We start from the raw sequence: 14,547 nt of genomic DNA on the forward strand, positions 1-14,547 counted from the left end.
AACAAAATTATTAAATTTTTTTCAGTCGTGTATCGGATTGTTTTTTCTTCCTATTTTCAAATGAAATAGTTATTCTACTTGTGCAATCAAACAAATAAATGAATTGAAAATGAATTTCTATTATATTCCATTCTACTACTCTCAACCAAACATAAACTTATTTCTTTTTCTATTCTAGTTTCCCTTGTGTCTAAAGCAAAGAATTAAATAGAACCTTATTTAACTAAAAGAAAATAGTTTATACTTTTTTTGGATTTTTATTTTGTTCAATTCACTGTTTTTATTCTGTGTTTTGACAAATAATTTTTTGGACTATATATTTTGTAAAATAATTTAAATAAAACTTTAAACTTAATTTTGGTGAAAATTTTCTGAACTAAAATTATAAATAATTTACTAAAATAACAATTCAAAACAAAAACAAAATAATTATGCCTAAAATTTTTTTTTATTAAAATTGAGGTTATTAGTTTATTTGAACTATTTTATAAAATATATGGTCCAAAGATGAATTTGTCAAAACATAAGTTGAAACATGAGACAAAATGCATGTTAGAAAATATATAAACCATTTTTTCTAGAACTTTTCAAAGTTGAAAATTTCCAGATTAAAATCACGAATTAGACATCTTTATAATTCAAAATATTAAATATTATCTTAAATAAAATTAAAAATCTGATAATAGTCACTATAATTTTCTAAAAAAATACATTGAACTTGATACAAAATAAATAAAAAGTAATAAAAAAAATTAGACGAGTCTCTGTTAGGGTGGGAGTGCTATCTTCGTTATTGCCCAGTTTAACATTCTGAAATGAAAAATGAGAAATTGACATCCACAGTTAGAAGCTTTATTGTTATGTTTTTTTTTCTTTCTAAACTATACTGTTCTGGATTGCTTGCATGTGAGTTCATTATCTAAATTTGTAAAAAAAATTAACCGTCATCGTAGAGATGTAAAATTTGAAATTAAACTTCTTCTAGTTAACATTATTAAGTACTATATATATATATATTATTTAACAATAATATTGGGGTTTGCTAGAACTTCTAATTCAATACTTTTTCTTTAGAAGGTTCTCTATTTTATTCTAATTTTTATTTTTAACTTCTTTGTAAATTTGTTATTGCACGTAAAAGCAAAATCACTAATAAGACAAGAAATATAACCAAATATTATATAATTTATAAGATAATATTGTAGTTTTATACATATATATCACAGAAATATTTATCATACAAAATTTCATGCAACAAATCCTAACATACAGAAAACACAATACATTATTAGTAATATAAATTAAATGCGATCATTAATATTTATTATGATATTTTTCAAACTCGCTTTGCAAGTGTAACCAGAATAGACCTAATACTCCATGGACTGCAACTCAAGTTTGCCCTAGAACCGTTCATCGGAGAATGCCAAGCCGGGCTCTGCAATCTCGACGACTGTCTCGAAAACGACAACGACGACGACGACGAAGAAGAGCTCGAATCCCGAGCCGGCGACGCCATGAACTCGCTGTCAGAGTTACAAAACTCAAACCTCTCATCTTTATAATCAATATGAGAGATTGCACCACCACCACCACCACCATTATTGCTAATAACTTCATTGTTATTATTACTATTTCGTTTTTTGTTTTTCTTCCAAAACCTAACTATGACCCTCCGCCTGCTAGGCTTACAAGGCTGATCTTGATGGTGATGAAGCTGAGCAGTAATGCTTGGCTTCGGGAGCCCTAAGCTGAGCACTGCGGGCGGCGGACTGAGAGGCGGCAACGCTTCTTCCTTGGGCGGATCTTTGGGTGTTCCGGGCTCCATCTCCCAGTCAAACGGAATCCCTCCGGTGCCGGCGCTCCGGCAGTAGTAGATACGAGAAGAGCAGCCTACGGAAGAGTTTCTTGAGAGACCATTTTTCATGTTGAAGAAGTGATCATCTTGATCCACTTCTTGAAGCTTATGATCATCATAACTCATTATTATTTTTCAGTCTAGAAAAAATAACATGTAATCCTTCTCTCTCTCTCTCTCTCTCTCTCTATACTCTCCTATTTATATGTATGGTCAAGTTCTTTTTTGGGGTTATTAGCTAGTGATTATTAGGGTTTCAGAGGTGTTTGAGAAAATGTCGATATGAGAGGTGTATATGAAAGAAGATTTGGTCATAGTACGTGCCGGTTTTGATGGATTGAGATGGAGTTTTGGGGCGCATGATCCTCTTTTTAGATGGTTATTATTATTATTATTATTATTAAATTATTTATTAATTTCTAAGAGATCGAGCTATATTTATATTTAATTAATTTTTTTTTGGTGTATATATATTTGAGGGAATTAATATATGAGAAATTTGTGAGGATGAACCTTTTTGAAGTGATTTACACTTTAACCTACTTCTGATATTTTTTGCAAAATTGTCTTGGTTTAAAATTTGACTAGTATTGTCTAAATTTATGGATCAATTATCTAAAATTTTCGATCAACTGTCTAAATTTTTCAACCAGCTGTCAAAATTATGAGATGTCATTTCGCAAATAATTATTAAAACTAGAATAGAGTATAAAATAACTCTAAAAAATAAGTATCTTTTAGCAAGTAAATTGAGTTAGAAATAAGAGATAAAAATATTAAGGTAAGAAAAAGTGTTGTATATGTATCTTTTTTATTAAGTTTACGTTGAGTAATTTTGATGTGTAGGGTTAGCTAGCTAGCTAGGGCGGCTTATATTGCATCTGCAGTGATCGATGCCTTAAGAAAAGGCTGTATAGCTTTGCTTGGTATTTACCATACTCTTGGAACACAATATCAATCAAAACCAACCAGTTTTAGACCAATCAGAATGTGCCACGTAAGCAATTTGAGTAGTGTTAAATGTCACAAGTAACCCTATATATTTATGTACTTCTTAATTGTTTATTTTCAACAGATTTTTCCTTATGGTCACATGATGCAGAAATGGAGGCTTTCTCATTTTAAAGTAACAAAGTTTTTTTATTTTTTATTACGAAGGACTCATTCATTGAATTACGATATAATTAATACTATATATATATATTAATTATTAGGAGTTGACCTTACACGTATATGTTTCTCTTACTCCTTCTGTATATAATTAATAAATTCAATTCTTTACTATAACATTTTAATTAATGAGAAAGCTAGAACCCAAAAAAATAAACAAATATATATATACTAGATAAAAACAACATGTAATATCCACGTTTGTTTAGTTTTATTTATATAATTTATTAATTATTTATATTAATGACATATAAATTTCAAATAAATATCCTATTTTAATTAAATAATTTATTTATTTTTGTTTAAGTTTAAGTTTGTTCTAGTTTTTGAATTTGGGAGTGACAACAAGAGATTATATATTATATGTTTAATGTAATATTAAATATTATATGTGGATTTTTAATTTAAGTTTCTTGCTAGATTAAAAAAAAAGTAATTTGTTGCTAATCCACAGTAGATTATATTATATGTTCAATATGATATTATTCTAATAAGTGAGTTTAAGTTTAATTAAATTTTATTTAAGTTATAAAACATATGATTTTATTATTTTTAAATAATTATCATTGTAAAATATCTCAAAAATATCATATTTTAATTTATGTAATTATTTATCATTTATAAATTATTATCATTGTAAAATATATAAAAAATATCATGTTTTAATTTGTTTAATTATTTATTATTTTTTAAATAATTATTATTGTAAAATATCTTAAAAATATCATATTCTAATTTTTTTAATTATTATTTTTATTTTATTTTATTTAAGTTTAAGTGTTTACAAACTACCGTTAAATATAAAAATATTCTGTTAAATATAATAATATTTCGTTAAAGTTGACATTAAAAAATAAAAAACCATTAAAACCAAGAATTTTCGTTATTTACACACTTATTATATAGAAGATATATACAATCGATCTGATATTAATTATTTGAAGAGAAAAGAGGGCAGATTCTTTAGTATTTGAACTCTAATAATAATTTATATTATTATATAGTATTATTAAAATACAAAATATCTTAGTACAGTTCCTATATATATGCTACAAGTTTTAAAAAAGAAAAGGAAAAAAAAAAGAGGGAATTTTACTCGTTCGTATAATATTGCAATTATTAAATTGGTGTTCATACTTAATTAATTCTACGATTCTATATATATATTCTCACCGGCCGACCTTGAGAAAAGAAAAGCTATATGATTGAGTTGGTATGAATGTCGGTCTATAAAACTAAATGATTATTAAGTGGAAAGTACTGTAGAAGATTATGCTTAAAGGTTTTTATTTATTATTTATTAAAGGATGATTATGCATAGAGTTAGAGTTAATCCAATGTACAAATATAAATATAAATTTGGAATTAGATGTTTGAGTTAGAATTCTTTAATTTGGAATAGAAATTTAGGAAGAAAAACTTGGTAGGTTAATATTGTACATGCCAAACAAGACTATCTCTATAGATCAATCATGTAAATTTCTTTACCTTTCAATTATTCATTTTGCACTAAATTATATACAATAAATTTAATCTATATTCTATGTTTTTTCTAACACGTTATATCAAGAGCCAATTGTATGTAATTTATGATCCATTAATTATGATTAACTATGAGGTTAATTAATGAGATCCATGATTATACAATGTCGAATTTATCATTTTCACTACTATAAAAAAAACTTTTTAAGTTGCAAAAAGTATCTCTTGTGCAACTACAACAATGAATCAATAGCTTATGTTTTATGCTTTTTTTTTTATTTAATTTAATTTTAATTTATATTTAATTTATAAAGTGATTATCAATATTTTGTATGCTTTATACTAATCTTTACAAATTTTTAAATCAACATAAATACAAAATTATATAATATTAATTAATTATATCAGTCAGAAGTGTATAAAGATCATAAAAATAAAATATATAATTACATATATTGAACTAAACCATTCACTGTGGTGTTTGTTAGTTACGGTTATAACTATTGGCCCATTCATGTCTAACTTTGTCAATTTCTTCAGGAGGAAATTACATTTTATATGAGATTTTTAATAAAATGCGGAGAAATATGGTTTTATTTAAAAAAAAACAAGTTAATCTATGACTTTTTTTAAGAATTTTCACTTTTATATTTTATTTTTCCATATTTTTGTATAAAAGTTGGTTTATGTCATAGTTTTACTCTTAATTAAGTCTTATTAATTATGAAGGGTATGTTTGTAATTTGATTATTATTTTTTTATATTAAATTTTTCTTTGGTTGTTTTGTAATATGAATTGTGTTTAAAATTATTTTTTATTTATTATAAACATTTTTTCCTTATTTTTTTAGATTGTACGTTTCTTTTTTCAAATCCTGGGTAAGGTAACTAGTTACTTGATTGATCTTTGACAGTTATGTAAAAACAAATCATAGAGCTATGTTAAATAACATGTATCAGGAGGGGTAACCAGTTATTCTAAGATGAGTAACTTTCCGCCATAAGAGGAGTAATCAGTTAGGGGTGACAGGTTACTCATATTAAATATGAAAAGAAACATCAAATTTGAAAGAAAAAGAGGAAGAACACTTCATTAAAAAAGGAAGAAGTAACTATGATTTTAATAACATAGGTAATCGGTTACCATAAAGAATCCAGAAATATACACACACATTAGAATATGAAGGTAACCAGTTACCCAAAAAAATATACGCACAAGGAACGTGAAGGTAACCAGTTACCCCCAGAAATATAAACACAAAGAACATGAAGGTAACCAGTTATCACAAATCTAAAGATAAAAAAAAATCAGATCTACCCCCTTTCCCTTCTCTCCCATTTTCTTCATAATTTTTTTTTTCTAGATTTGAATGTTCCCAATAGGGTAACTTGTTACCCATTCATGTTTTATAATTTTTATTAGTTTTCTTTCCAAATTTTGGGTTTCCTATAAGTGTTACAGTAAAAAGAAGATGTTGAAAAAATCGATTTGATTTTTTTTACATATAATAGAAAAAACTATAAAAAAATTATAACAATAAAAAATAATAAATAAAAAATAGTAAAATAATTATGTAATGTTAAAATATATGTGTGAAAAAAAAATAAAAAAATAGAATGAGAAAAGAATAAGTACAAAAAATGATGAAAAAAGAAGGAAAAAAAACTAAAAAAATATGAAAAAAAAAAAACAAAAGAAATGATGAAGGAAAAAAAATAGATGAATGACTAAAAATGAAAATAAGATGAAAAAATAATGGAAAAATGGAAAGAAAAAAATATGGATGAAAAAATTGATAGAAAAAATAAAGAATGGAAGAAAAAAAAGCTCATGCGTGAAAAAAGAAAAAAATGGAAGGAGAAAATAAAAAATAAAAAAATGAAGAAAAAATAGAAGGAAAAAAAAAGAAAGAAAACTGAAAAAATATGAAAAAAAACAAAACAATACAAATAAAAGAAAAAAAATAGATAAATGAATAAAAATGAAAAGAAGAAGAAGAAGAAGAAGAAGAAGAAGAAGAAGAAGAAGAAGAAGAAGAAAATGGAAAGAAAAAATTGGTAGAAAAAAAAGAAAAAAATTGAAGAAAAAATAAGGAAAAAAGAAAAAAATAACGAAAAAAATAATTAAAAAATAAAAAATTGAAAAAAAAATTATATTCAAAATTAAAGAAAACATAACTATGATAAAAAATGTGACATTTTCATATTTTAGTTAGCTACTAATTGTGTTTCTCATACTTAATTTTTTCTTTAATAAATTTTCTTATACAAATTAAAAAAAATATAATTCCCATATTTTTGTTCATTGATAGTATAAAAACTATATATTTTAAAAATTCTCTTTTTTCAACCATATATATGTTGTGACAGAGTTCTACTACACAAAAAGAAAAGAAAAAAAAAAGAAAAAGAATTATAATTTATTAATTATAAATTCAAAAAATATAAAAAAATATTATATGTAGTGGTATCTTTATGTGGTATATAACATATTGTGAGTAGTTACAAATCGTAACAGATGGTTACAAAATTTTGTATCTCCCACTATATTCATTTATTCACTCTTTAATGGGTTATAGGAGTTAACTACAACATTTGATTTGATTTGATAGGGGTATTAAGTGTATAGCTGTTAGAGACTTGATTTCATCCCTTATAATGAGTATATATGATACACATTATGTACGAGAGTTATTGGAACATTTTGGTAATTTTGAAGTGCCAAAAAAGGAATTAGGTAAGTGCCTACAACGACACGTCACCTACTGTATGGCAAAATGTTGTTGATGGGGACATGTCGCCATATGTCAAGTGACATATCGCCTGACATGTAATTGGTCGAACTGTATTGCTCGGCTTGATCAACACCTTGAGTAATCTCAAAACCACTCATTTATAACGACGAACATTTAATTAATGATTGGTAACAACCAAAGAGTCGGTGATCCTCATTCAAATTCAAATGAGAGTGAGAATTCTATAAATTAAAACTATTTGGACAGGAGACAATTTTGCATTCTTATCTTACAAGCACTATAGGCTGAGAATTTTAGGCTTGTTTTAAATCCAAAAGCTATTTTTATTACTTTGAGAGTTCCCATAATGCTTTGTAACAACTTGTTCAAACCTAATGGTCCCCATCTTCACATCGGTGGGGGTTGTGAGTGTGCGTATTTCTTATTTCTTCATCTTATGTTTCCATGGTCTCTTTCACCTTCCTTCTTTGTTTCTTCTCATTCTTTCGAACGAAAACCCAAGTATGAAAAATAACAAAGGAGAGTTACTTTGCACTCATGGAGGAATCCCTTTATTTTTTCCTTCCCTCTCTCTTTGACCGTGGATTACACTAGGTGGATAGGAAAATATATTTCTTTAATTCTCTTAATTAATAATAATCTACATAATTAATTAAATGCTAAAACTATAAAGAAATTCAAATTCAAATTCTTAATAATCTACTTTTATTTTAATTAAATAAATGCTATCCAAAATATTCATAACACTAACAATAAGTAGAATACATTTCAAACTCCTCCACCTCACCTAGTTGGCCGAAATCTACACTAGGATTAGGATTATATCTATTTTGATCCATTGATAAAATAATCAAAGTAATTCCAACAATATCAATATTAAAGATAATTATGGAGAATTCAAATTCTTTTATCTCCATCTCACCTATCTTATTCGTGCACGTCTATAACTTAATTTGGAGAGATATATATCATTACTCTCCCAATTAAATAATAACGATAATTTAAATATTCTAGAAAACACTTAAGCATTGTCGAATTCCTTTGGCTATTTCTAGGGAAAGTATCTCTTTATTTTCTAATATTTATTAGTGAAGCAAGGGTTTTGTTTTTATTGAACTGTAAAAAGTGTGTTTACAAAGAAAAGGATATGCTCTTATACATCCCTATTATATTATTTCATATAATATAATATTAGATTAAATAATGTGGCAAAATGTGACTTGTCATACTTTGTAACATATAATTGAGAGTTATAAAATTGGACACATATATGTCCAAATGTGACATATTTTGGAATTACGAAATCAATTACAAATTTGTAACTCCCGAATATTACCCAATAATGTGTACATTGTGTGTTACACATTTGAGTTTGGATTTCACAACGCCATTATGAAATATAACTGTTGGAGACATGTTTTTAACTCCCATTAGGTGTATGGAGGTTACAAAATCATGTGGGAAATAGTTTGAGACGTTTTAGAAAAATTGAAAATTTTGTTGCTGAAATTGGAGCTATGGCCGCGACCACTGATTATCCCTGGGCGTGGCCTGGGGGACAGAGGCCAGTGGCCACGACCACTAATACTCCGAGCCGCGGCCAGTGGTGCTGACAACCAATTTCTCTTTTCAGTTTTTTCCAATTTGAACGGTTCTAACATCTCAAGTAACTCCCAAATCTCCATTTTAATTCCATAAACATCAAATTAAACATTGGTAACAACCATGAGGGTTGGTGAAATTTGGAATTCAAAGGGTATCTCAAACTCTATAAATAGGAGCCTAATGCTCACTTGTAAGACAACTCTATTTCTATCCACTAGAGCACTTGGCTAGAAATACACCAAAATACTTGATTATTCCAGAAAGCTATTTCCAATATTGAGAGAATCCCTTAGTGCTTGAGATAGGGGAAAATAAGCTTTTGGATAAGGTTGTAAACCTTGTTCAAGTTGGTGATCTTCAATGCTCTTTACTTTGGTTTTGTGAGTGAGAGAGTTTTACTTTTTGTTCTTGTTATTTCTTTTTCTACTATTGCTTTTCTCTTATCTTCTTCTATTTCTATTTACTTGTATTTTTGTAATAAGAGTTGTGACACTTATTTATCTACCATCTTGTCTATTGTAATCTTTTGCATAGAGTTGTATATTTGGTTTTACCATTTCCATTGAGTATAATAATATATATATAACAATCCCAATAGAACAACTCAAACTAACACCCATAACCACTTTGGGACAGTGATTAGAGACAAACATTTAATATATGTTGGTGTTTCCTTTCAATTATAGAGTTTTTGTTGAGGTGTTTCAACACAAGAGTGATATAATTGCACAACTTTGGTGGCATAAAATGAAGTTAGATTGAGTTCTCTAGTATTATCACATCATATTGCTTTTATATTGGCAGAAACTAAGTAGAAATAAATGTAAAAAAAGGAAGGAATAACCTCCTGCACAACAGATTTATGTTTTAACATGAAAACTCAAGTGAATCGACTATGGTCATCAACTATAGTATGAAAATAACGAAGCCCTTCTAAGCTAATTATGTGAAATGGACCCCATATATCCATGTGAATCAAATCAAATGATGCAGGAGCTATGTTAGTAGTAGAAGAAAATGACAAATTCTTTTGTTTTGCAAGATGACATATATGACATAGAGTACTAGAAAAATTTGAAGGAGTAAAATTGAGATTTTTATTCAGAATGTTGGTAATCAATATAGAAGGGTGGCCAAGTCTTGTGTGCCATTTGTGAGCATCACAATTTCGCACATTAAAAAACAAGAAGTAAGAGAATGATCTTGCTGAAGTATGTATAGGTTGCCAAACCGATTGGTAATCCCAATCTTCTTGGTTGAAGTTGTTGCCTGAATAATGCATTCAAATTGAGTAAAAACAATGGGATGAGTGGGTTATTGTAAGAAAACAACAACAGAGAAAAGATTAAACTTGAAATCAAGTACATATAATACATTAGATAAACATAAGTCAAAACTTAATTGCACAGTTCCAAATTTGCAAACTTTAAGTTTGAGGCCATTTGGTAGAGTTATTGATGTTGCAACAGGTTTAGGATGCAAATAAGTGAAACAATGAATGTAAAAAAAGCATGATGTGTAGCAACACTGTCAACTATCCATGTAAAAGAAGGAGATATAATTTTACCAGATAAGTTGGAGGCAAGTGGTAGTGGTGGTGGTGTTGAAGATGAAGTGCTTTGCTAAAGCTGTTGGCTAAAAAGAGAGATCAAGTGTTGTATGTTGATGTTGCTTTCAGCTGGAGAAGGCAAAGATGGTGCAACAACCTGATGAGCTGAGGACTTGGTAGCTGAGTTAGACTTGCATTTGTCTCCATATTTAGGAGGAAAACCATGCAAAAAATAGCATTTATCACGGAGATGTTCAGACTTTTGGCTATTGGAACACATGAAAAGACTCATTAAGTCTAGTTAAAAATTGTAGAATTTGATCTTGATTAAGGAAATCAAGATTATCAACAGAGGGTGTAAGGGGTTCTAGGGGCAGCAGTTCTTGAATCTCATCCCACATTGATTTGAATTTAGTGAACGAAGTACTTACTATCATCTTCTTGTTGAAGTCAAATGAGGGTTTCTCGAATTTCAAAGATGTGGTCCATTGCCCTGGTCGAAGCGATTATTGAGCTTCGTCCACATGTCGACAGTAGTGCCTAAGAACATTATGCTGCTTTTGATGTCCGGAGATACAGAATGGAGGATCCATGACATGACCATTTGCTTGCATCGGATCCATAGGTTGTAGAGTTTGTGATTCAGATTAGGTTGGAATAGCAATCCAATGAGAAAACCAGTCTTGTTCTTGCAGCCAATTGAAATCTTGAAGTCATGGTGTAGCGACCTAGGATATTTTTTAAATTTATACTATGTTATATAATTGTTGCAATTATTTTTTATTTAATTGTGTGAGAATTTATCTATTTAATATTTTTATTACTTAATTATTTGTGTTAGTGAAATTGCACTACAAGAAAAAATGTTTTTAGGGGCGACTCAAAACCGCCGCTTATAATGCCATTATCAGCGGCGACAAGGCGTCTTCACCCCTGATATCACCGTGGATAGGTAATACTAATTAGATATATTCACCCAACCCTCTTCTTCTTCCACATTCGAACCACTTACCCCAAAAACGCCCTAGTCGCCGCCTACAACTCCCAACCCGACAGAAAACTCCATTCCCACCCCCAAACCTTAAATCTAACCCTATAAATGCATTCCCCCCCCCCCCCCCCACATTCTCTCTCTCCCCGCACGGATCCGACGCTCCACCACGCTAGTTCCGCCTTTTCCACGTCGGTTTCACCACCACACGTACATAGGTATATATATTTGTTTTTTTTTTCAGTTTATATTTTTTTATTTAATTATTTTTCCTGTTATTTATTTATTTATTTTTGTTTTTATTTCTTTATTCTTTATTTTTGTTTTTATTTGTTTTTTATTTTTATATATTTTTTTGTTTATTTGTTAAGTATATATTTTTTGTATTTGTGTATAAATTGAAGGAGGGATCTCTCACTTCTCCAATTTTTAGCCGCAGGTAGTTTTTTTTTTATATTATTATATTATTTTAATTAATTAGTTAGTGAAAAACTATAAAATTATATTTATATTTCTTAATGTTAATATTAATTTTGTAGTAAGATTAGTTTTTGAATTTGTTGTAATATTAAAATTTGTTAGAGGAGTTTGCATATCTTAAATATTAATTCGTATTGAAGTAGGTTCTGAGATACATATTGTGTGTTGCGGTGATAATGAAATGTAATGAACTTGTGTGTATTAGTGAAGTAGGTTATGAGAAATTTGTGTGTGCTGCAGAGATACAAGGAAGAAACTTATTGTGTATTGTTTGAATTATTTTTCTTTCACTATTCACAGTTGGCTAGGTCATTAGTATAGGGAAAATGCTACTTAATTTTTATTTTTGTATATTTATGTATTAATTTATAATATTTAAATTGTCGGGGGTTAGGGTTGAACTCGGGGGTTGGGTAGGGTTCAATGTCGGGGTCGGGGGTTGAGGTCGGGGATAGGGGTCTGGGGTCGAAATATGGCCAGTATAGGGTCAGGGATAGGGGTTGGGGATCAGAATAGTGTTGGTATTGGGTTGGGGAGAGAGGTCGGGGGTCAGAATACAGTCAGGATAGGGTCAGGGATTGAGGTCGGGGATAGGGGTCGGGGGTCGGTGGTCAGAATAAGGTTGGGGGTCAAAATAGGGTCAAGATAGGGGATATAACAACCATCAACACCAATAAGTCCTGAAGATAAAACTTCTTAGCCTGATCATTCTGACAAACCTTATTGATTGTATCACAGAACTTATGTAGCATAAACAAGAGTTCATAATAACCTCAGGATTAAGATCAATTCATATATGATCATCGGTTGATATGTGCAATTAATACTCTTACATTTAAAGGTATTCCTAAGTATAATTCACATATTGAGTCCAATTATTTTTAATCTCATTACACAAAGTACATTCACTAAGATGTCCTACTACACCACCAATTTGGATCTAGATTGCATGTATTCATTAATACTAGTGAACTGTAATAGCAATATTTAATATAAAGATTCCATAACTTTATTTTACTGCAAACAATTTAAATTCGTTCCATATAATCTTAATTCTCTTGTACACATACAAGATTGTATTCACATTGACATTTGGGAATTTTCTGATATTTATATATTATTCCTGTAATAACATAGATCAATAAGATATATAAACTAAAAAAATATTCAACCTTTTATTTTATTCATAAAACAAATGTCTTTACATATGCTTTCATGGCACAATTCCCAACATTTACGAACATAGCTCCTTCGAGTAGTTTGCATGTAGTTGGCTTCGAGTCTTCGATCAACAACCTTTGACAAGAACAACCTTTCATCTTTTGGTCGAATCTATTCGACCAGGGCTTGGTAAAATTAATGCTTCTAAGTGCCACGTGTCATTTTCATATGCCACATCACCATGTTTATTTTTGGGATAAACAAATATAAATACATGTCATACAATATATATTATAAATAATTAATATACATTTTTAATTATAATTTATATACTAAAATTAAATACTTAATGATCTAAATTTATAAAATCAATTAACATATATCATGTATATATATTCTAAATATAAATATAATGTATCCTATTAGTATTTAGAATCTCTATCATATTATATTTGTTGGGTTTTATGCCCTTATAAAACCATGTCGGACATGTAGCATGATTTCATATTATCAATAAAAGTAGTAGAAATCATTTAGTTTGACAACTGTGTTGCTTGCTTGTTTTATTACATGATTATTGAAATAATACAAACATTTATAAAATCCCGAACATATGGATAGTTACAATTATAGTGACTAGGTCACAATGGATTATAGTTGTAATTATATGTTCAAAAGAATGAGTCCTAAGATTAGATCAATGCATTGGATTTTCACTGATTAGGCAATCTACGATATGATCTACTTACACATTCAGGGTGTGATGTCTTGTCCAAGGCTTCGACCAAGTAGATAAGATCAGATGTATTTAGTTACTGACCGCCAGGAGTCTCAAACGTCACTTTCTTGCGTTTGCAGTCGATGGTTGCGCCATGCCTCACTAGCCAATCCATTCCCAGTATTACGTCGAATTCTTTGATCTCTAGTTCTATCAGGTTTCCTTCTAGTTCTACGTCGTCAATTTTAATCGGTACGCCTCGTACTATCTGTGATGATAGGACTACTTCGCCTGAAGGCAACTCTGTTACAAACCTAGTTCTAAATCTTTCACAAGGTTGGTCTAATTTCTCTATCATTCCTAACGAGATATACGAGTGAGTGGCTACTGAATCAAATAATACTGAACATACTTTATTGAGGATAGAAATATGACTTGTGACCACTTTATTGCTAGCGTCAGCTTCTCCCTAGGTTAAAGCAAAGATTCTGGCAGGAACCATCTTATTGTCTTTTTTCTCTTCTGGCTTGAGCTGGGGACATTCTTTCTTTCGATGACCTTCCTGATCACAGTTGTAGCATCCGTTGGTGTTTTCACGGAACTCACAGGATGTTTCTTTTGGCACTTAGGACATTGCGGGTATTCTTCATAACCCGACTTATTGCCTCCATTGTTTGTCCGTGCTCTTTTATCGTTGTTGGGCTGCTTGTTGTCAGGACGCCTTCTCTTTTGACCATTACTATTGTTGCTATTCTGATGGTTGTTGTGGTTGTTGTT

At 29.3% G+C, this 14,547-nt stretch overlaps 1 protein-coding gene across 1 annotated transcript; it reads right to left on the minus strand.

Moving 5' to 3' along the window:
• Positions 1-1,129: 1,129 nt before the first annotated feature.
• On the minus strand, positions 1,130-2,257 carry LOC133784455 (uncharacterized). The gene has a single exon (XM_062223798.1). It carries the CDS (start codon positions 1,982-1,984, stop codon positions 1,337-1,339), a length of 648 nt encoding a protein of 215 aa, XP_062079782.1. The 5' UTR covers positions 1,985-2,257; the 3' UTR covers positions 1,130-1,336.
• Between the last annotated feature and the right edge of the window lie 12,290 nt (positions 2,258-14,547).

This window comes from Humulus lupulus, chromosome 6 (assembly GCF_963169125.1).
Source record: "Humulus lupulus chromosome 6, drHumLupu1.1, whole genome shotgun sequence".
Taxonomy (NCBI): Eukaryota; Viridiplantae; Streptophyta; class Magnoliopsida; order Rosales; family Cannabaceae; genus Humulus; species Humulus lupulus.

Excerpts from the sequence above, each read along its gene's own strand:
- LOC133784455 (XM_062223798.1), bottom strand. The coding sequence starts at position 1,984 with ATGAGTTATGATGATCATAAGCTTCAAGAAGTGGATCAAGATGATCAC.